Source organism: Carassius auratus, chromosome 21 (genome assembly GCF_003368295.1).
Source record: "Carassius auratus strain Wakin chromosome 21, ASM336829v1, whole genome shotgun sequence".
Classification (NCBI taxonomy): domain Eukaryota; kingdom Metazoa; phylum Chordata; class Actinopteri; order Cypriniformes; family Cyprinidae; genus Carassius; species Carassius auratus.
Window position 1 is genome coordinate 12968311 of NC_039263.1, and position 22603 is coordinate 12990913.

Consider the following 22603-nt stretch of genomic DNA (forward strand, 5'->3'; position numbering starts at 1 on the left):
GGATGAATGGAGATTAACAAACATTTTTAAACTGTAGCGCCACCGTGAGGAAAAATAATTAATGAAGGCTAAATTATTATCTAAACGATGAACTGGGCGAAGAAAAATTCCAAAACGCAAAGAAACCTGTTCTTGTAGCCTAAAACTTACTGGGACATGTAGAGATGTATTCACATTCATTTACATTTAAGAGACATTTATGAAATCAACTAAACGTTTGACTTTAAGGGTTAGTTCACCCTAAAATCTAAATTCTGTCATTAACTACTCACCCTCGTGTCGTTCCAAACCTGTATGGACCTTCGTTCATCTTCGAAATACAAATTAAGATATTTCTTAATGAATTCTGAGAGCTTCTCCCCCTCCATAGAGAGCAATGCAATTGAAATGTTCTCAGTAAGGACACTGGTAAAATAATCCATTATAACATCACAGAGGAATTGTTGAGTAAATAATAATAATAATTATTATTATTATTATTATTATTATTATTTTTCACACAAAAAGTATTCTCATAGCGTTGTAAAGTTACGGTTGAACCACTGATGTCACATGGACTATTTTAATTATGTCCTTACTGCGTTTCTTGGTCTTGGGTCATTTGAGTTACATTGCTCTCTATGCATGTCATTTGTTTCCCTAAAATGAATGAAGTCTTATGGGTTTGGATCCACACTAGGGTGAGTAATTAACCTAATGACAGAATTGTCATTTTTGGGTGAACTATCCCTTTAAGGTCTGAGGGATATTTTGAAGATAATACAAAATACCCTGTAGCCAATAAATAGCATCTACAAAATTGTACAGAATATTTTTTTCTCTCTGAAGGGATTTTCTGAGGATGGTACGGGGGTCACCAGGGGGTCCTCTTTTGCTTTGGACTCACAGTAAGCCATCAGCTCAGCTGCTGCTTTAGATACCTGTGCAAAGAGATACATACCATAAATGTGCCTTTCTGTATATTTTATTTTTCTGTTGAATCATTTTAAATTATTTTGTGATTGAGTATGTTAATGAATAAATCTAACATAAATGATTAGCATAAAAATGCGTCTTACCATCATCCTGTCAATATTAACCTCCAATTTCAGTTGTTCCACTGTTTTTCGTGCATCTGCAATCTTGGCCATGTTATTAGACATACTGCTCTCTTGTAGACACCAAATGAACCCTGCAGGAATACAGCAAAACAAACCCCAGGAGAGTCCAGATAAATGCATCTGGTAGATAACAACTCACCTCCAGTTCTACAGATGTCTGATGTTTTAGTTCCCTAAGAAGACAATACTATTGGCTCCTCTAGGCTATTAAAGTCATCTCTGTTGCAGAGTTGCAGTAATTGTTTTGCTTAGTCTCAGCTGGTTGTGCTTTGGTTGAGGCTCAGTGGGAGAGAGGAGTGTATACATCCTCTAGAGACCACAAATAATCTCCTCACTTATTCATATAAAGTCATAAAATATGCTTCACACTTTGACATTTGAATTGACAATTTCAAAAAATTCACACAGTTTTCTTTTAGCTTAAAAGCTGAACAATATGGTGTCTAATAATAATATAATTTATATAATAATATAATACAACAAACAGTTATGCCACATTATATTGCATTGCTTTGCAACTGTATAATTCAAATTTAGGTGGCGCTTGATTTCCAAATTAAAATATATTGCTAGTAACAAAGTTTCTGTGCTAATTTATGAAGGAAAAAAGTTAACTCTCCTCAAAACATTTCTAAAAATACATAAACCATTCATTTCAGTAGGACGTTTTCTGCAGTTTTAGAAAAGTTTTGAGGGGAGTTAACTTTTTACTTCATAAATGTAGCATGGAAACTTTGTTACTAGGAATATATTTCCATTTGGAAATCAAAGCTCCACCTAAATTTTTATTATACAGTTGCAAAGCAATACAATATAATGTGGCATAACTGTTTGTCGCATTATATTACAGTTTCTGTATTATATTATATTAAAAAACAAAACTTTATATTTAACACAACATGCTGCTTATATATCTTAATGACTTACCACAGTTGATCCAGATTTATCGGTGATGCTGGCAGAAGAAAGTCTTGTTATCGTAGATTGTGTGCTGTACACATTATGAACTACAGGACTGAATGAAGAGATAGCAAGGAGTGGAGGGATGCCTTAGGCTGCCACCTCTTATAATTAGCTTTTATTCCTCCCCCATATTAGACAGAAGAGGCAAGTCACGGGCATCATGGGGTGTGACCTTCAGCTGAATATCTCAGAGTGATACCTGTCACCACAATGAGCTGCACTGAGCTATTATGTTGAGTAAAAATTACTGATTGCAGAGATAAAACATTCATAAAATATTGAACTGAAGAAATAATTAATGCAAGATGGTTGCAATTTAAGAGAATCATTTTTATTCTTTGTAGAGTATATAAAAACCTGGGGTCTGGGCTAAAGTGATGATTTTCATGCCCTCCTTCAACAAATTTTAGCATTTTCTGTCAAGACAGAAGGCTATTACTCTTGCATGTGATTACTTGCACTATTGCTTCTCTTTATTTGTATACATTTTTTTATTATTATTTGTGAAATATAAATATATGCACACTAGATTAGCATGTCCAGGAGAGAAACTGGTTAAGTGTTTCAGCTCTCATCGTTAATACCTGGGGAAGGATAGCCTGTTGAGCTCTCTGCAGGTGGCTCAATTCTCTTCTCAACAGCTTTAATGTCAACCGGCTCATTAGCAGCTGTTCTCAAACATGATTTATTGGTCTAAATGTTAGTGCAGATGTGAAAAATGTAGCTAAATCCAGCAATGAATTAGGGACCGAGAATTCACTACAGCGATCGGCTTTGTCATTTGAATATTTCATTATGGCACTGGTGAATCATTTAGAGATTGAGGGAGGAAAAAGGTAGAAAAGAAAAGACACTTTTATGTAGTAATTTCCTGATCCTCTTTGGCTCAATGCCATATTGTAAAACTACTTAGCATATTTGGATAAGCATTTAAGAACTCGCCTCTGCTGGTTGTAGTAAAATGAGTAAGTAATATCTTCAAAACATCTGAGAAGAAAAACAGCAAAATCTGTTGTTTTCAGAGAATGTTTTATTTAACATAAGCTTTCATGGGCCTCTTATATGAACTCTAATCTTTAGTTCTTTTCCATAGATGTTCTCTTGGATTCAAGTGAAGTCATTGGCTGGGCCATTCCAGCAGCTTTACTTTCTTTCTCTGAAACCAAAAGAGAATTTCCTGTGACTTGGGTGTTTAAGATCATTGTCTTACAGGAATGTCCGCTCTCATTTAATCTATATCATCCTGGTAGAGGGCAGCAGATTTCCATTTATTCATTCATCCTTCCTTCAATTAAATGAATTTTGCCAGTGCTATACACCATGATGTTTTGGGGTGATGTGCAGTGCCATTTGACCTCCAAACATAGTGTTTATTATGGTATCCAAACTGAGTGCAATTTTTGTCTCATCTGACCAAACTATATTCTCCCAGCATTTCACAGGCTTGTCTAAATGTGGTGCAGCAAACTTTAAAAAAACTTCAACATGCTTTTTCTTCAGCAATAGTACCTTAACTGCATGGTGAGCGCTCATAGGCCACGACAGTTGAGTGCATTACTTATTGTACATTTTAATTCCAAGTCTTTCTGAAGCTTTCCACAAGTGATCCTTGGATCTTGGACAATTATTTTCACTCCTCTGTCAGAAATCTTGCGAGGAGCACCTGGTCGTGGCCGGTTTATGGTGAAATAATGTTCTTTCCACTTCCGGATTATGGCCCCTATAGTGCTCACTGGAACATTCAGGAGTATAGAAATACTTCTATAACCAATGCCAGTAGTATGTTTTGCAACAGTAAGGGTTTGAAGGTCTTGAGAAAAAAACAGAGGTGTTAATCATAGGGCCTAAAAAACTCTACTTGTAATAACCTAGAACACTGTCTAAGACTTGATGGTTGCTCTGTCAATTCTTCGTCATCAGTTAGGAACCTAGGTGTGCTACTTGATCACAATCTTTCCTTAGAAAGCCATGTTTCTAGCATTTGTAAAACTGTATTTTTCCATCTCAAAATATATATCTAAATTACGGCCTATGCTCTCAATGTCAAATGCAGAAATGTTAATCCATGCATTTATGACCTCAAGGTTAGATTATTTTAATGCTTTACTGGGTGGTTGTTCTGCACGCTTGGTAAACAAACTACAGCTAGTCCAAAATGCAGCAGCAAGAGTTCTTACTAGAACCAGGAAGTATGACCATATTAGCCCGGTTCTGTCATCCCTGCACTGGCTCCCTATCAAACATCGTATAGATTTTAAAATATTGCTTATTACTTATAAAGCCCTGATTGGTTTAGCACCTCAGTATTTGAATGAGCTCCTTTTACATTATACTCCTCTACGTCCGCTACGTTCTCAAAACTCAAGCAATTTGATAATACCTAGAATATCAAAATCAACTGCGGGCGGCAGATCCTTTTCCTATTTGGCGCCTAAACTCTGGAATAACCTACCAAACATTGTTCGGGAGGCAGACACACTCTTGCAGTTTAAATCTAGATTAAAGACCCATCTCTTTAACCTGGCATACACATAACATACTAATATGCTTTTAATATCCAAATCCGTTAAAGGATTTTTAGGCTGCATTAATTAGGTAAACTGGAACCGGAACACTTCACATAACACCCGATGTACTTGCTACATCATTAGAAGAATGGCATCTATGCTAATATTTGTCTGTTTCTCTCTTGTTCCGAGGTCACCGTGGCCACCAGATCCAGTCTGTGTCCAGATCAGAGGGTCACTGCAGTCACCCGGATCCAGTACGTATCCAGACCAGATGGTGGATCAGCACCTAGAAAGGACCTCTACTGCCCCGAAAGACAGCGGAGACCAGGACAACTAGAGCCCCAGATACAGATCCCCTGTAAAGACCTTGTCTCAGAGGAGCACCAGGACAAGACCACAGGAAACAGATGATTCTTCTGCACAATCTGACTTTGCTGCAGCCTGGAATTGAACTACTGGTTTCGTCTGGTCAGAGGAGAACTGGCCCCCCAACTGAGCCTGGTTTCTCCCAAGGTTTTTTTCTCCATTCTGTCACCGATGGAGTTTCGGTTCCTTGCTGCTGTCGCCTCTGGCTTGCTTAGTTGGGGTCACTTCATCTACAGCGATATCATTGACTTGATTGCAAATAAAAACAGACACTATTTCAACTGAACAGAGATGACATAACTGAATTCAATGATGAACTGCCTTTAACTATCATTTTGCATTATTGAGACACTGTTTTCCAAATGAATGTTGTTCAGTGCTTTGGCGCAATGTATTTTGTTTAAAGCACTATATAAATAAAGGTGATTGATTGATTGATTGAGAAAGCTCTTTGCTTTTACCCATCATGAAATGTTTCTTGTGTGACATGTAGGTCATGAGTTGGGACTATACCAGCAAAAATGTATTTCCACTGACAAGGAGCAGGATTACCTTCTAATCACTGATAGATTTCAGCCGGTGTCTTAGCTTTCCATGCCTTTTTGCACCTCCCTGTCTTCATGTGTTCAATACTTTTTCTCTGTGGCATTCTACTTTATTACACAGAACTGAATTTTTTGAACTTATTTGTTAAAATTTTCAGGTTGACTTATAGACTGTTTTATGTAGCAGATGCAAATATCTGTTTTTCATGAATGACTAGATGCATGGATTATTCCTTTTTGAACTGATGGAACTGCTGTGTAAAGGCTTTGATATTTACATACTTTTGAATGTGTTCACACAGCTGTTGGCAGTTTTTTGAAGTGAATGCAGGAATAACACTGTATAAAACTGAAATTAGGCTTCACTTTCAAATTTCAAGCACCGATGTTGGTTTTGTTAACTAATTTAACTAATTTTAATTTAAAGTTTCAAAACTTGACCTCATCTTGCAATACTTTCAAAACCCCTGTGAGATTGTTTGATTACATTTAATTCAATAAAAAAGAATGACACACCAAGTCTTGAATGTTTCTGCGTCACGTTCATGCAGAGATTCCCTGCAGCAACATGGTGTTTAATTCACTTGCAGGAATCAAAGCAGAATTACATAGAGCAGAATTTGACATCTGAAAACAGATTTAAAAGGGTTACAGTTGTTATCTTGTGTCATTGGCAATACATTTTAATGTCCTTTCAGCCTCTGTCTTCAGCCTTCATGCTTCACGTCTAGCATGTGCAGTAGTAGCCTGAGATGGAATCATTCCAGTCTCCAAACAGGCCTTTCTTCACTTCCTTAAGGTGGTACACGATGCCAGCAGAAAACTTTTTCTTATGTCCTTCCTTCTTGGATTTGGACCACACTGTCAGGGAGCAGCCTCGGCCCACCACAAGAGAGGAAACTCGGTTATTCCAAGACCATGACATGATGGGGGTGTCTTCATCGGGATAAACGTAAAAGAATTTGCCACTACAGCTTTCATCGTAGTAGTAGCTGCTGTTCTCAAACATCTGGGCGCAGAGCTTGCTTCCATAATCATCTTTCAGCGTGGCTGGGTCGGGACACTCTGCATTGAGTCCCTCGAAGAACAGAGCTGCCAGGAGAAGAGCAATGACCCCCTTCATGTTTTCAGCTTGTAGAATGAAAAGAGATCTTTTGCACTGACTTATATACATGGAGTTTCTTCATACGAATGACGTGTGTGAGAAACGTCCGATTGTCCAACAGAATCTGCAAAGGCCATCTGCAGATTTTAAGTTCTTTCACACACAGGTAAAAAAAAAAAATGCAATTCTGCAAAAATATTACAAATGTGTATCTACATATATTCATGTAAATATAATTTAAGTCTATATTAGCACAAATATTTTAGCTTATTTTTGAAAATGTATCTGAAAGATAACATTTCTATATGTTGTTAATTGTCTTTTTAATCAGTGTTAGTGAACTGAGAATGTAATTTTAACAAAAACAAACAAACATCCCAGATGTTCACAAACCACAAGGCTTTTGAATGTGCCGACACTTTCAAAACCAGCCATATGCAGTGACTTTCTGTCAGTAACTGTATCATAATTTAGAACAGTAGGGAAATGTTCATGTTATTGAATATTTTGATTTTTTTTTTTAGTTTTGAAAATGTATGCAACAATTAAAACTTTTAAAGCATTTCATTGGTAACAAGACTGTGACATTTGAATGTGTATAGCTGTGCATAAATTATAAAAAAAATGTTTAATAATGAGGTCTAACACTGTATCATATTCATGGCTGAAAAAATAAAACAAAAACAAATATCTAATGTGTTACCATGATTTCAAAAGGTTACGTTCAAATCTAGATGCATTGCACTGTCAGATTGTTACTCCATAAAATGACATTCATTTTGTCACATACATTATCAGTAATATTCGGTTCTCCACACCCACAAATAACAGAACAGCAAGCAGATAAGCATCATGTTGACTGAACCTGGCACAGAGCTAAAACAAACTTACTGAGAAGCCTCTGGTTTACCAACAGATGCTCTGAAGGGTGAGAATTCAAACAGCTTTGGCCTTCAGATAAGATAGCTAATTTACTCTGTCATCCAACTTATATTGTTTCAGATGAAAACGGAGTCCTTTAGTGTTGTTTTACTGTAAATTGTTCAATAAGTATCATTTTCTTTCAAATTACTACTATTATTGTAACTGAAACCAAACTTCACACAATTTTATATATATTAAAAGATGAAAAACTACTTGTTTTGGGGTTGGCCATTATATATTCAGAGCAGCTATAAAGCCATAATCATCGTAATGCTTTCAGTCTCTTTAGGGAAAATTGTCCTACATTTAAATGCAGACAATCTGATCCATTTTTCAGCATGAGAAGCTTTAGATTGGCCAACAGATGCTCTGACGGTTACTTTAAACAAACCTAAAAGCAAGTCAGTATTTTCATTCATGGATAGATACAGTGGTGTGAAAAAGTGTTGGCCCCCTTCCTGATTTCATTTTTTTTTTTTTTCATGTTTCAGATCCTCAAACAAATGTAAATATTAGTAAAAGATAACGCAACATGCCATTTTAAGGGAAGGGAAAACAAAATCCAAAACTGCATGGCCCTGTGTGAAAAAGTGTTTGCCCCCTAAACCTCATAACTGGTTGGGCCACCTTCAGCAGCAACAACTGCAATCAAGTATTTGCGATAACTTGCAATGAGTCTGTTACAGCGCTGTGGAGGAAATTTGGTCCACTGATCTATGCAGAATTGTTGTAATTCAGCCATATTGGAGGGTTCCCAGCATGAACCGCCTTTTTAAGGTCATGTCACAGCATCTCAATAGGATTCAGGTCAGGACATTGACTAGGCCACTCAAGTCTTTTTCTTCAGCCATTCAGAGGTGGACTTGCTGGTGTGTTTTGGATCATTGTCCTGCTGCAGAACCCAAGTTTGCTTCAGCTTGAGGTCACAAACAGAAGCCTGGACATTCTCCTTCAGGATTTTTGAGAAACAGCAGAATTCATGGTTCCATTTATCACAGAAAGTCTTCCAGGTCCTGAATCAGCAAATACCATCACACTACCACCACCATATTTTAATGTTGGTATGATGTTCTTTTTTCTGAAATGCAGTTTTACTTTTACGCCAGAAGTAATGGGACAAACAACTTCAAAAAAGCTCAACTTTTCAGCCCACAGAGTGTTTTCCCAAAAGTCTTGGGGGATCATCAAGATGCTTTCTGGCAAAACTGAGACAAGCCTTTATGTTCTTAGCGGTCTACGTCTTGGAACTCTGCCATGCAGACCATTTTTGCCTAGTCTCTTTCTTATGGTGGAGTCATGACCTTAACTGAGACAAGTGAGGCCTGCAGTTCTTTGGATGTTGTTGTCTTTTGTGACCTCTTGGATCAGTCTTTGCTTTGCTCTTGGGTAATGTTGTTCGGCCAGCCACTCCTGGTAAAGTTCTCCACTGTTCCGTGTTTTTGCCATTTGTGAATAATGGCTCACCCTGTGGTTCGCTGTGGACCAGTGCTCTGTTGCCTCGACCAGGTGATAGCAGTTCAAAGAGGAAATGTGCTGGATGTGAGGGTCCCGAGTGATTTGCAAGCCCTTTTGCTCACTCTGGATGAGGACAGTTCTTGGAGAGAAGGGAGAGTTGTACCAATGATTCACTCAGAAGTCCGGATTACCCTCTGTAGTCTTCTGAGGTCAGATTTTGTAGTTGAGCTGAACCAGACAGCTATTTAAGTGCAGAGGACGGATTCAATGATGATGGAGTAGAACTGTTTCAGCAGCTCCTGTGGCAGGTTAAACTTCCTCAGCTGGCGAAGGAAGAACAACCTCTGCTAGGCCTTTTCAACAATGAGGTCAATGTGAATGTCCCATTTCAGGTCCTGAGAGATACAGGTGCATCAAACATATTAGAACATCACAGAATATTTCTTTATTTTTTAATTAAAAATTTACATTGAAAAGTAATTTAATTAAAAAAGCAAACTTTCTTATATTCTAAATTAATTGCAGACAAAATGAAATATTTCTAGATTGCAAATTATACATAGATAGATAGATAGATAGATAGATAGATAGATAGATAGATAGATAGATAGATAGATAGATAGATAGATTTTGCTGTAACATAGCCAGCAGATTTTTTTAAGTCTAAAATATTGTTAGTGTTCCTTTAACCTTTTTAAAAAATAAAGAATATAAACTATACATGTATTAGTTCATTTTCTTTTTCCATTCCAGTTTGTTACGTACCAGTATTATTTATTTATTTACTTATTTGAGTTTTTTTTTTTTTAAAGTCACGGGCTCCCGTTGTCGGAAGTGGCGTCATTTCAGAGCTGTTCCTGTAGTGGCGGCTTGGCGGGAATACTCGCTGATCAGCGTTCACACAGGCAGTATGGATGTTGAAATGAAAGAGGCAGACGGTGAACAAAATCAAACCGACGGACAGCCTAAAAAGGATGATACTGCACCAAAACCCTCAACAAATGCTTATGAACTACCATGGTACTGTTTGTGACTCGTAGTATTAGAATCACTTTAATGTCGCTAAAGATAGCTAGCCTGTATGTTAGCTATGTTTACAGCAACTGAACGGCCAAGATTGCGTTTCTCTGCAGCTGCATGTTCGCTCGGATTAATACATGTTTTTGTTTTTAAATGTGTCATTATTACTAACAGGGTTGAAAAATACAGACCCCTGAAGCTGAATGAAATAGTTGGAAATGAGGAAACTGTCAGCAGACTGGAGGTCGGTATAACGTACAGTAACGTTGCATACTGATTAGTGTCTGATGTGGTTAGTATGACACGTTTTCTCTTTTGCCTTTTGTTCTTTTGTTATTGTCGAAGGTGTTTGCACGAGAAGGAAATGTGCCCAACATCATCATTGCTGTGAGTTAAAATATGCTTTCACAACCAGGTGCCAACTGAATTTACAAATGATATGTCACTATGCACTAAAATGAAGATAATGTTTAGGGTCCTCCTGGCACTGGAAAAACCACCAGCATCTTGTGTTTGGCCCGAGCTCTTCTGGGTCCAGCTATGAAAGATGCTGTGCTTGAGCTCAATGCCTCAAATGACCGGTAAGAAACTTTAGCTGAGTGTTTTCAAACAAGTTTTCTGTACATCCAAGATTTTGGATGATCATATTCTTATTTCAGTGTCTGTTAATTAATGTTTAATTGTTTATTATTAATTTTAGTGGAATTGATGTTGTGAGAAACAAAATCAAAATGTTTGCCCAGCAAAAGGTCACACTCCCTAAAGGTCGCCACAAGATCATAATCTTGGATGAGGCTGACAGGTAAGAGTAATCTTTATATATATATATATATATGTTAATTTAAAAATAAATATACATTTTAAAGATTTTTAAACGGCTCCATGCAGCTATGTTTTTGTATTTCTAAAACAGCATGACAGATGGAGCCCAGCAGGCTCTCAGAAGAACCATGGAGATCTACTCTAAAACCACACGCTTTGCTCTGGCGTGTAATGCATCAGATAAGATCATAGGTGAGCGACGTGGCACATTAAAACACAAAATGCTGTTCATAATAGTTTGACAATGATGACAACCTTCAAACGAACTAGAACACTGAAGTACATGCCAGCGTACACCTAACACAGAAGTCTTTCAGTTTTTCTTCTAATTTGATTGCAGAGCCCATCCAGTCCCGCTGTGCAGTGCTGCGTTACAGCAAACTCCGAGACGACCAGATCATGATGCGTCTGACCGAGGTGGTAGAGAAGGAGAACTTGCATGTCACCAATGACGGCCTAGAGGCCATCATCTTCACCGCTCAAGGGGACATGAGACAGGTCGGGTCAATAATTTTTTCCTCTTTTCATGTGTGAACAATAGTAATAAAAGTAATTAACATTTTAGGTAAATAAAATAAAATTAATATAAGTTATATATTATATATTAATTAATTCATTTAATATTAATCTTTAATATAATAGGTAAATCTTAAAATAAAATAATAAAAAAATAAAAATGTTATTAAAATTAACATACTAGGTTGTTATTGTTACCTTGTTTTACAAGGTACAATATTAATAATAACAACTTAATTTATATTTTTGTATTTTTTTTGTATTTATTTTTGATCATTCTTACCTGCAATATTTATTGTTGTAACATTTCACATAAAAATTTACATTTTAAATAAACATTATTATTATTTATAAACATTTTAATAATTATGATTTACCTGCAGTGTTAATACTTTATTATTATAATTAATAATATTTTATTTTTTATAACCTTTTTTTTTTTTAATCTAGGCTTTGAATAACTTGCAGTCAACAAATTCTGGATTTGGTTACATCAACAGTGAAAATGTGTTCAAGGTACTTTTGGATGCATTTTATTTTTGTCTTTTTATTAATGCATTGGTGGTGATAAAGTACCAACAGTATTGCTTCTGCAGGTGTGTGATGAGCCACATCCTCTGCTGGTTAAAAGCATGCTGGAGCACTGTGTCAATGCCAACATTGATGAAGCCTACAAGGTACCACTAAACATTTGCATTAGAAAATATTCTTGATCTCTTAAAAAAAAAAAGACAGACAGAAGTGGTTTATCTTTCTACAGATCATTGAGCAGCTTTGGTCACTCGGATACTCACCAGAGGACATCATAGGAAACATCTTTAGAGTGTGCAAAACCTTTCAGATGGCAGAGTATTTGAAGCTGGAATATATTAAGGTGCGTATTGTCCTGGTAGTGTCTCCCTAAGCAGCATTTACATTAGCTTTAAGCATTAAAAGTTTCATTTAGTAATGTATTTGTATATATTGCAATGATTATTTTTATTGATAATTATAAACACTGTAATTATACTTTTGATTCCCAGGAAATTGGCTACACACATATGAAAGTGGCAGAAGGGGTGAACTCTCTGTTACAGATGGCTGGACTGTTAGGTCGCCTGTGCAGCAAGACGGCTGCACCTGATGCCAGCTAAAAACAAGAGATGTTATCAAATGATAAACTCAGTGTTCTTAGTCTCCAGAACCTGTACTTGTACTAATAATTGTAAAAATATGACAGATTGCAGTAATAAAAATGTACAAAATCCTTTAGTTGTTTGTGATGGCCTGTTTTTGGTGTCAAAGTACTTCAAAATGCAGCACAGTAAAACTAACTCCACTTAATGAGAATTTGAGGCAGTTCAAACAGCCCAGTTTAACATGCACAATTAAGTCCATTTCAACAATGAATTTCCATGTTGTACCATACTGTATGTTAGAAATCATATATCAGAACAAGGGCCAGTTCTACAGGTTTCAATTTCAGCCTAGTGATACTTTAGCACAAGGGAGGAAAGTGTTATCAAGAGCGGATGCCAAACTCCACCTTCTGCTTATTTGTATATAACAAGCCTTTACTTAAACCTGCCTCTTGCCCTTATAGATTTTTGTTTCGCTTGTGATAAAAAGGTCAGGATACTCATCTGACTCATTTTTCACACCTTTATGAAACTGGCTTAAAATCTGCATTGCACAGCTCTTGATGTGAAGCCCCCATGTTTAGTGCCTTTGTTGTGCAAAATATTTTAGATGTCTTTTAATAGTTTATTGTTCATAGACCATTAATTATATCATTGTTTATTAATAATAAGACTATGCACATTCACACTCAATCTTAATTGATTACTTCAAAAGGTCAAGCAATACACTTTAACAATTTCATAACGGTAAATGGCACCAAGAACAAAATGTGAAGATCAAAAAACAAAAGCCATGTCTTAAAATAGACTCATGTGTTCACTGTGTGATTTCATTCACGTAGTCTGGTTCATCTGAATAAAGAGGAAAGAAGAAAGTTATTGGTGTTGTCTCATGAATTAATCGTAAAGTGTTTTATGAGCGGCATTGGTTTAATAATGAACATTTTACCATCCTCATATCTGTTGTCCCAGTTTTCATAATTACAGCTATCTGCAAAAACATTATCAAACAATAATCAAATCATATTTTTTTTTAAACCATATTGAGTAAAAAAAGGTTAAATCTCCAATTGTTTTTACACATACATATAAACACCAAACCTGAGTCATGTTGCACTTCTGGTGTTGGAAAAACATTCTCGTATGCTCCTGTGTCCAAATTTGGATCCGTATCTGGGGAATGTAAATGAAGCATTTCATTAAAACAACTGCTTCAATCATTTTGTTCATTTGTGCAGTGAATCACACATCTGTATACACTTTTTCAGTTTTGTGATTGGTGGCCTCTTTTTTTTATCATCTACAGCTTTCTGACATGTTTACAGGTTCTTTGGTACTCAGTTTAAAATGTGTCACTTGACCTCAGTTTTCCTGTGAACAACTGAAGAGAGTGAACCGTGTGAAATGGTTGCATTAGACAATGACAATTACCAGCACACATTTACCTGTGTTGTCCTCGTTTGCATAAAGCAAATTTGGAATTGGGTCCCTATATATAAAAAAGAAAAAAACATGTATGCCTATCAAACACACCATGTACAATTAATTTTGAGCAAGCTTAGCCTTCGTAAAATCTTAGACTTTTCAGAAAAACTTTGATAAGTATCTTGTTGACTTTTCCTCACAAAACCATGGGAAAAACAACACTCACACATATGTTGGTTCCAAGATGCCATTTCCTACAACAGAAACAAAAACATGCATTACTAGGTTATACGTTTGTATTTAAAAATGGCTTTCATTAAAAGTAATGTCTTTTGATCGTAATAGCGATGAATCTTACCATCTGTAAGGTTTTGATAACTCCATTGGATGTTACCTGTTAAGAAACAGTCAAAATAACAAAAATGAATGAATAAACAAATACATTTTAGAAAAGTACATCCTAAAATGGTACCGCAGAGTTTAAACAGTTTGACATCTAACAGTTTAAAATCTCAAATTTAAAAAGAAGAAATCTTACTCTTCACAGGCCTGTTCGTCGGTGATCGCCTGTGAAAATACAATTGATCACTTCTGTAACATTTCCTTCATTTTCATCTTTCTATCATTACTATTCAGCAAATACGTCAGTTAATGTTGTTCAGTTAAACATTAGACTCTGAATGCTTTCAGTTATGTAGAAAACATTTCCCCCACACATGACTGTAACACTACATAAAAAAAACAAGTAGCTGCACTGACTACAGCCAAAAAAAAAAAAAAGATCTCACCTTGAGGTTGAAGGCATCTCACTTTGGTTTGGTCTTAGCACTAAAAAAACAAACAAACAGATGGTATGAATAAAGTTTCATTCTTGGCTAATGAAGAGCGTATTCTTCTGAATCTCAGTTTTCCTCTGACAGAAAAATAAAATAAAAAATAAGTGCTTTGTAATATTCTACATATAAAACACTGACACTAAATAAGTGTTTAATGAGATGCGTTTTCCTCTTCAGAACGTGTTAAAAATGCACATCGCTTACCTGCTGTATGTTTTCTGCTTTCAGCATATTCAGTGTCTTGATTCCTGAAAACAAAAAAATTATGTAATTTATTTATTTATATATATATATAGTACACACACACACATACAAGTATTAACTAACATTATTAAATATATAAAACAGTTTTCTTACAAATCATCCTGGTCATACATCTTATTGTCCTCTTGTTCCATAGCTCAAAATAAAATACAGCAACATTAGACGACAAAGAGACAAATATATGTATAGTGCACAATTAAGAGCAGAGAAAAACATTACTATTATTATTATTTTATTTTTGTATTTTTTTTTGGAGCTGAAAGTATCGTAATGTCAGACTACTTACTAGATTTCTTTCCGCAGCACAGACAGAGCGCATAAACACAACCAAGGCAGGCCAGAGAAACAAAGGCAAGGAGAACTCCTTGCTGGCTTTGGACTTCAATCATGCCTTCAATAAAAAGATTTCCTTAGAAGACATAATTCTTTTAAATCTAAAATGACACTTTCAGAGGTTTACAGATTTTTTAATATAGGCTATATATTAAAAAATCAGCATATGAGAACACGTTTCAGTCTTATCTGTTCACAACCGCATTTGCAGCTCTCACCATTCTGACACAATGGCACAAAGTAATAGTGCACAAGATAACAAGATAACACATTTTTAGTGTGTAAGGATATTCGCCGTGATAGTGTTCGATGAAGCACTATTTGCCACATGTTAGAAAAGTCTGTCTTTTTCATCAGAGACTAACTGAACCACAGGAAGCAAGTTGTGTAACTATCAAAAGTTTCTTTCTTTAAGTTGTGATTTCTTTTGTTTTGTTTTAAATTGAAACCAGGTCATTTAATGAGAAGAAATGCATGGTGTCTGATAACATCAAAACCAGCTTCCCCCGTCTTACATGTTAAAAAGCTATTTTCTTCAAAGCAATTCAAACACGTCACGCAGTTTTCTATCAATCATAGAGTTGTATTATGAAGCGTATAAGTAAGTAATCTGTTACCTTTAGTGAGCTCAGGCCTCTCGCTCCATCTCCGCTCTGATGGAAATTGCTGAAGTCAAATGAAGGACTAATGAGAGCAGAATGAACCTGAGTGTTTCCTGTTTCAAACTGAATGTAACCACATCCGTGCAGCTCCATGCCGGACACCAAGACAAGACCCCCACAAACCCACAGCAACACACAATACACAGAGGTGACAACTGCTGCTTCAAAGTCTGCTTGCTACATGTGTGTTCAAAATGTCAAGCCTTTGAAATGCAGCCTTTCATTAGCATTTGGTGACAAACTGTTGCAATCAGAATCATGTGGAACCTGGGGTTTATGTCTTCAGATGGAGCAGAGTGTGATTTGAAGGAGAAAATCAAAGGCTGAGTCTTTCAGATAAACTTCTTAGAGACTGGGTTTATAATGAGATAACATACGCTGGAGGCTCTGTCGAAGCTGATGAAGGCTAGTTAATGGTTGCAAGACGTAGTTTTTTAAATGACAGGATGATGTTTCATTATTTAGGGTTTATGACATTTGGCACCTGAGTATGTAGGTGGTGTGTGGGTATGTTTTTTCCGCTTTTTAAGCGTTTTGTAAGATTGTTTTCTAACAACAACAATGGTGGAACAGTTGACAAGGACCTTCATTTTGATGTATACTGAAAAATGTTATGCTAAGATGGTTAAAACATTGTTATGATGCAATTCAATTAATGAAGAGTCGTGTTCGAGCTTTCGCTGTAGCCGCACTTATACTTTGGAACAGATTGTTATATTTTTTTCTTTAGCCTATAACTTGAGATGTTTTTATGGCCTGTTTTAAACCCTTTATGTCTTATGTTGGATTTTATTGTTTTTATAATTTTTGCTAGAAGACTGGTCAACTGTTGCTGTTTTTATAAATAAAATTGAGATATGTTTGAATAGAGTATATTTATTTAACAATAAAACATTATTTAATTTATGTTTATAAAGATTTTAATCACATTTCACTGTAAATTTCCATTTATTAACATTATGTAACTATATTAGTTAATAGAACTGACGATAAAAAATAGTTTCTGAAGCATTTATGAATCTTATGTTAATTTCAAAGTGTACTAATCTGTTATTCAGATTAAAGGTTGTATCTGCTTATATGATTTAAAGGACCTGAGCTAACCTTGAACTAACAATGAACCTTATACAGTCTATGCAATGAACAGTCAAATGAACTAATGTTAATGTTAACAAAAAAATTATAAATACTGTAACAAATGTATTGCTCGGTTTCTTAATGTTAGCTGATGCATTAATTAACATTAACTAAAGGAACGTTATTGTAAAAATAATATGTGAATTGTATACACTTTGCATATATTGTATGTGACCTGACCACAATATTAGTCTTAAGTAGCATGGTTATATTTGTACATTGTATGAGTCAAAATTATTGATTTTTCTTTTATGCCAAAAAAATAATTAGGATATTAAGTAAAGATCATGTTCCATGAAGATATTTTGTACATTTCCTACCATAAATATATCAGTATTTCATTTCTGATTAGTAATATGCATCACTTAGAACTTCATTTTGACAACTTTAAAGGCGATTTTATCAAATTTTTTTTTCTGCACCCTCAGATTCCAGTTATTTGGCCAAATATTGTCATATCATAACAAACCCTACATCAATTGCGGATCTTATTTATTCAGCTTTCAGGTGATGTATAAACCTCAGTTTTAAAACATTTACCCTTATGACTGGTTTTGTGGTCCATGGTCACATATTACATATTTTAACAGACATACTTTATTATTATTATTCAATTATGTCAATTGAAATTATCATTATTAGAACTGACATGTTATTGACGTTATAACATGGAAAGATTGAAGTCCACTGTGGGTTTCCTCAGTAATAACCATGAATGGAATTTTTTTATTATTATTGTAGCAGGAAGTGATGCGTGGAAATACAGACATTTTGATCTGGTGGTGAATTAATACAGAATTTGGAGACTCATCGAACATCGCCCCACAGATGGGGAACTGATCTATCATCATTTTTTATTTTAAATGTACGTGATGGTGCGGTCATAATGTCAAAACTTATACGAGGTGTTCTTCATGAAGTTTCCTCGCCGCCTCATGTGGAAGCTCAGCATTCTGTTGTGGCTTGAAGAGTGGAGGCTGTGAATCTTCAGTAAACAGTGGAGGACACTGAGTGAAAACAATGGAAAGTGTGACTACAAGTCAGCGTGACATTTCACAGCAAAATATTTCTTCGTGCACGTCATTTTTTTACCATTTGAGTTCTGATTCAGTGATGAACACCATGTTAGTGGGACTCTTAAAGTCTGAAAACACTGGTAAATTGCTTTTCTATTACTGTATTATCAGCAAATAAAAATTAATGGAAAAGAGTGTATTGTTTCATTTGAAGCAGCAATCAATGTCACAGATTTATTTACTTATTTATAATATAATATCATATAATATAATAGAATAGAATAGAATAGAATAGAATTATTTTATTATTATATTATTATTATATTATTTGATTAGTGGCTGACACTAAAACAGAATCATAAACATGTCTTACTCATCTTCTAATCTTTGTTTCAAAATGTTTATGATCTTCATGAACTTTCATTTGATTTCCAGCTTTACATTAGATTTAAAATCCCAGTTTTTGGCCTCAGATTGGAGCGAACAGTTAACACGTGTACATGTATGAAAACATTAATGAATACTTACAGGCACTGCTGTTCAGGCTGGAGGACATGTAACTGCTCCCTGCACCTCCTCCAAAGCCCAGACCTCCACCGAGTCCCAGTCCTAGACCCCCAAGACCACCTCCTAGGCCTCCCCCCAGCCCAAATCCACCTCCAAGACCTCCTCCCAGGCCTGAGGCACCTCCACCAAAGCCTGCCCCCCCTGCACCCAGGCCCAGGCCTAGACCTCCTCCTCCTCCTCCTCCGACCACAGTCTTAGACATGTGCACGGTGACACCACCTCCAGATTTCATTCTGGTCAACGAGACAGATACAATGTGATTGTGGAGTGAACAAAATCTCATCCACTTATGTTAAACAATCTCACCTGTTCTCTTCACTGTCCAGGAGTTTCTTATAGGCTGTGATTTCAACATCCAGCGACATCTTGCTGGCGAGAAGCACCTGATATTCTTGACCATAATGAGTAATTTGCTAAAGAAGAGAAAAACCCATTTAGATTCTAAATCTGAGTGATAACCTAGGTTATGTTATTGTTTTATTTAGTAAAAATAACTTGGTGCTTGTTAGTTTTTTTATCATTTGGTCTTAATGAATTTATGTATTTACCTTCCTGAGATCATCAAGCTGGGACTTAAGAATAAGAACCTGATCCTGGTATGTTTCTGAGTGGGAGCTGGAGTGAACTTCTGCCTCCTCCACCTGAGACTCCAACTGCAAGTTCTGTCAATGGAAAGGACATGGGTTATTCACAAGAACTTTTTATCTAGGGGGTTTTAAGCCTTTGTGACAGCATAGTAAGTGCTTACCAGAGATTTGAGCCTCTCGATCTCTCTCTGCACAGAGTCAATCTGTAGTTTGTAAACTCTGAGCTCGTCCTTGGCTGAGGTGAGTGTTTGAGATGTGGGCTGAGAGGATACAGACATCATGGAGAGCTATAGAGAAAAAAAAAAAAGAGAGAAAAGAGGTCATGGGTTGACCTTAGCCTTGCCCAAAGCATGCTACAAGACCTGCGATACAAGGACTGGCCACTTGGGGGAGCCAGTCAGTAAAAGACGAACTGAGTTTCATCTTGAACTGGTACAAGAATACATTAGACTTATATTATTCATTAGGAACGTTTTGTATAAAGTACATATTGGTATCAAAAGATACATTTTTGGCATCACATTACAACTATGTTCTATTAAAACTGCACTAGATATATGAAGATAATCTTAATTTATAGAAATATTCTTTTTTTTTTGTAATGTTATATCATAATTGCATTTTATAAAACACAATCAGGATATATGTTAATAAATAAAATAAAATTAGATTAATTAAATAAAATGATATTGTATTAAATTATTATATACAATTATTTTAATTATTAACATCTCAGTTAATACATTGATTTGAACCACAATACAAATATATATTTTTTATGTTAATGATTTATTTAGAACCAAATTATGAAAATATTTATATACTACATACACTACACACAATTTAAATGAGATATATGATATAATTTAAAAACTGTTTATATATAATTTATAAATATAATTTAATATAATTATATGAATAAATATGATACATATATTTATAATATATGAAATGCATTCATATAAAAATATTACAGTACCTAGTACTTAAATACTAAATCCTATTAAAGAGCAGAGGTTTCTTACACTGTCCTGCACTGAGAGGAGGGCGTCCTGCTTGCTGCGTTGAGCCAGGACTTCATAGTGAGCTTTGACTTCCGTCAGTGCTGAGGTCAGATCCTGTGCCTGGGCTGCATTATCCACTGAGATAGACACTGCTGACTTCACACCACCAGTCACAATGTTCCTCACCTCTTTCACTTTCTAACACACATGCAGATACACAAACACAAGCTTAGGCCACTGGGAAATTAATGATCCATTTTAACACTGCTGAAATAAACGGAGGCACAGACTCACAGCATCATACACCTGTTTGGACAGAGCAATCTGATCCTCCAAACCACCGATGCTAGTTTGCAACTCAAAGATGGAAAGGTAGAGATTATCCACTTCCTAATAGAGGAGATTTCGTGAGAGGCATTCATTTGTAAGCCATAAAGTACTGTCCTGATGACGTGTGTTTCGTACCTCTTTCAGCGCAGTCCAGTCAAGCTCCAGAGTTTTGGTTTGAGCAGTTTCCTCATCATACCTGAGACAATAAAGAAGGAGAGAATATGCAGGTACATCAGTAATTGTCCTCTTGTCTGGTCCTTTCTTACCCAAAGGTCATATTTTACCTGTGACAATCACCTAAGCAGGTGGTCAGAGATATAAAGTTTAAAATCCTTCACATACTCATTTGCGCAATTACTTTGGCAATACAGATGAGCACTATTCATGTCGAGTATTAAAATCAAACCACAAAGTGCCAATAAGAGAAGGCAGAACTAATATCGCTGAGCAGCAGTGAAGTGGAATATGTACTCAAATGTAATGAAAAATCTTATTGAAAGATAAAGCTGCTTCCAAAATTAGCTTTAATGTCATGTAATCAATGAAGTTTCTTTGATGCAATATTTTAATGAAGCTTTCAAAAGTTTGTGGTTGGTACTGTTTTTTCATGGTTTTGAAAGAAGTCTCCAACAAATATACAGTAAGAACCGTAATATTGTGAAAGATTATTTAAGATTATTTCAGCAGTCATAACGTAAGTCTTATGTGTCACATAATCCTTCAAAATCATTCTAATATGCTTATTTGGTGCTCTCAACATTATGCATTCTGTCTGAATAAAGTCGTAATTACTTTTTAAAAAATCTAAATTTTGAATGGTAGAGTTTAATATATATTTTTTAAATTCTTGAAAGTATGTTTCTTCAGATTCTGTGGACTCACCTGGCCTGAACATCCTCAATAATGCCTTTATAGTGTTCAATCTCAGCAATGATGGCCTCTTTAGTAGCAGTGAGGCTGTCGATCTGGGATTTATATGTTCCGATGGCAGAGGTCAGAAGGATGGAAGTGCTAGCAGGTCCACCCTGCTCTGGGTTAGTAAACATGGAAATTTTGGCTTTTAGTACTGCGTTGTGCTGCTCCAGAGACCTGGCCTGTGAAACGACAAAGTTATAGTCATTAGAACCAATTTGTTAAAGTCTTTTCTAATTACTGACCATATGTTTATCTGACATAGCTTGATATCTGTAAAAATGCTTGTAAATAAACCCAAATTTTACCCACCTTATCAATGAAAGATGCAAATTTATCATTGAGGGCCTGCAGCTCCTCCTTCTCTTTCAAGCGTGTGAGCTGCACCATGTCCAGTGATGGGAGTGTTGGGTCGATGCTTGGCATTGGACCGGCACCTGCGTCCACTGTAGTGGTAGAGCTGAAGAAGGATGGGTTGAAACCATAGCCTCCGATTTTAAAGACTCGGCCCCCTAGACGGGCTCTCAGCGGAGCCATACCAGCCCTGATCCCCGCTGCTCTGGCTCCACCAGCACCCAAACCAAGGCCTCCACCGAGAGCGAGAGCACCTCCGCCGAGACCCAGTCCAGCTCCTGCACCGGCTCCAGCCCCAAAACCTCCTCCCAGGCCAAGACTGGCTCCTGCTCCACCCCCTCTCACAAAGCCGAGCGAACGGGACAGAGTCGAGCTAACGCCTCCACCGCCCCTGGCTCCCGAGAACAGACGGTTGCCTCCATAGGTGGCTCCAAATCTGACGGCTCCCCCACTGATACGCAAGCTTGAATCTGTCATATCTGCACTCAGAGCTGGGGTCCAGGGACTTGCCAAGGAGTCCTGGTGCTCAGTCAGGATGCCTCGATCACACTTTGTTCTTTAAATACACAGCTCCTTGAAGGGCCGCCCAGAAAGGTTCACTGTTGTCAGTCAAAGCCATATGTCCCGGTGGAAACACAGGCAAGCGTCCCCCCTGAAGGCACTGATGAAGGTAATTTAACAGCCTTGGTATGTGGGATTGAAAGAAATACAAACCCTGCAGCAACTTTGTGC

The 22603-nt window shown here is 36.4% G+C and overlaps 4 protein-coding genes across 4 annotated transcripts; 1 reads left to right on the forward strand and 3 right to left on the reverse strand.

Annotated features, from left to right (window-relative positions):
• Nucleotides 1–527: 527 nt before the first annotated feature.
• Nucleotides 528–2121, reverse strand: LOC113039192 (guanine nucleotide-binding protein G(I)/G(S)/G(O) subunit gamma-8-like). Its single transcript, XM_026197081.1, has 3 exons — nucleotides 2028–2121; nucleotides 1059–1171; nucleotides 528–920 (listed from the first exon to the last, which is right to left on the reverse strand). The coding sequence occupies exons 2-3, from the start codon at nucleotides 1140–1142 to the stop codon at nucleotides 792–794; spliced, it is 213 nt and encodes a 70-aa protein (XP_026052866.1). The 5' UTR covers nucleotides 1143–1171; nucleotides 2028–2121; the 3' UTR covers nucleotides 528–791.
• Nucleotides 2122–6006: 3885 nt separating this feature from the next.
• On the reverse strand, nucleotides 6007–6634 carry LOC113039193 (syncollin). The gene has a single exon (XM_026197082.1). It carries the CDS (start codon nucleotides 6605–6607, stop codon nucleotides 6212–6214), a length of 396 nt encoding a protein of 131 aa, XP_026052867.1. The 5' UTR covers nucleotides 6608–6634; the 3' UTR covers nucleotides 6007–6211.
• Nucleotides 6635–9816: 3182 nt separating this feature from the next.
• LOC113038574 (replication factor C subunit 2-like) lies at nucleotides 9817–12577 on the forward strand. The gene is made up of 11 exons (XM_026196088.1): nucleotides 9817–9988; nucleotides 10163–10232; nucleotides 10334–10375; nucleotides 10463–10569; nucleotides 10689–10790; nucleotides 10902–11002; nucleotides 11151–11308; nucleotides 11777–11842; nucleotides 11923–12003; nucleotides 12087–12200; nucleotides 12349–12577. The coding sequence occupies exons 1-11, from the start codon at nucleotides 9879–9881 to the stop codon at nucleotides 12457–12459; spliced, it is 1062 nt and encodes a 353-aa protein (XP_026051873.1). The 5' UTR covers nucleotides 9817–9878; the 3' UTR covers nucleotides 12460–12577.
• Nucleotides 12578–17721: 5144 nt separating this feature from the next.
• On the reverse strand, nucleotides 17722–22398 carry LOC113039195 (thread biopolymer filament subunit alpha-like). Its single transcript, XM_026197084.1, has 10 exons — nucleotides 21830–22398; nucleotides 21488–21699; nucleotides 20741–20801; nucleotides 20570–20665; nucleotides 20297–20473; nucleotides 19433–19558; nucleotides 19233–19346; nucleotides 18991–19097; nucleotides 18646–18917; nucleotides 17722–18108 (listed from the first exon to the last, which is right to left on the reverse strand). The coding sequence occupies exons 1-10, from the start codon at nucleotides 22346–22348 to the stop codon at nucleotides 18089–18091; spliced, it is 1704 nt and encodes a 567-aa protein (XP_026052869.1). The 5' UTR covers nucleotides 22349–22398; the 3' UTR covers nucleotides 17722–18088.
• Nucleotides 22399–22603: the final 205 nt, after the last annotated feature.

Coding starts and splice junctions, on each gene's coding strand:
- LOC113039192 (XM_026197081.1), bottom strand. CDS start 1,142: ATGTCTAATAACATGGCCAAGATTGCAGATGCACGAAAAACAGTGGAA. Junction 921..1,058: donor TTAATATTGACAGGATGATG/GTAAGACGCATT, acceptor CTCTTTGCACAG/GTATCTAAAGCAGCAGCTGA.
- LOC113039193 (XM_026197082.1), bottom strand. CDS start 6,607: ATGAAGGGGGTCATTGCTCTTCTCCTGGCAGCTCTGTTCTTCGAGGGA.
- LOC113038574 (XM_026196088.1), top strand. CDS start 9,879: ATGGATGTTGAAATGAAAGAGGCAGACGGTGAACAAAATCAAACCGAC. Junction 12,004..12,086: donor ACATTGATGAAGCCTACAAG/GTACCACTAAAC, acceptor ATCTTTCTACAG/ATCATTGAGCAGCTTTGGTC. Junction 12,201..12,348: donor TGAAGCTGGAATATATTAAG/GTGCGTATTGTC, acceptor TTTGATTCCCAG/GAAATTGGCTACACACATAT.
- LOC113039195 (XM_026197084.1), bottom strand. CDS start 22,348: ATGACAGATTCAAGCTTGCGTATCAGTGGGGGAGCCGTCAGATTTGGA. Junction 20,474..20,569: donor CCAAACAGGTGTATGATGCT/GTGAGTCTGTGC, acceptor CATGTGTGTTAG/AAAGTGAAAGAGGTGAGGAA. Junction 18,109..18,645: donor CAGCCTGAACAGCAGTGCCT/GTAAGTATTCAT, acceptor GTTTTCACTCAG/TGTCCTCCACTGTTTACTGA.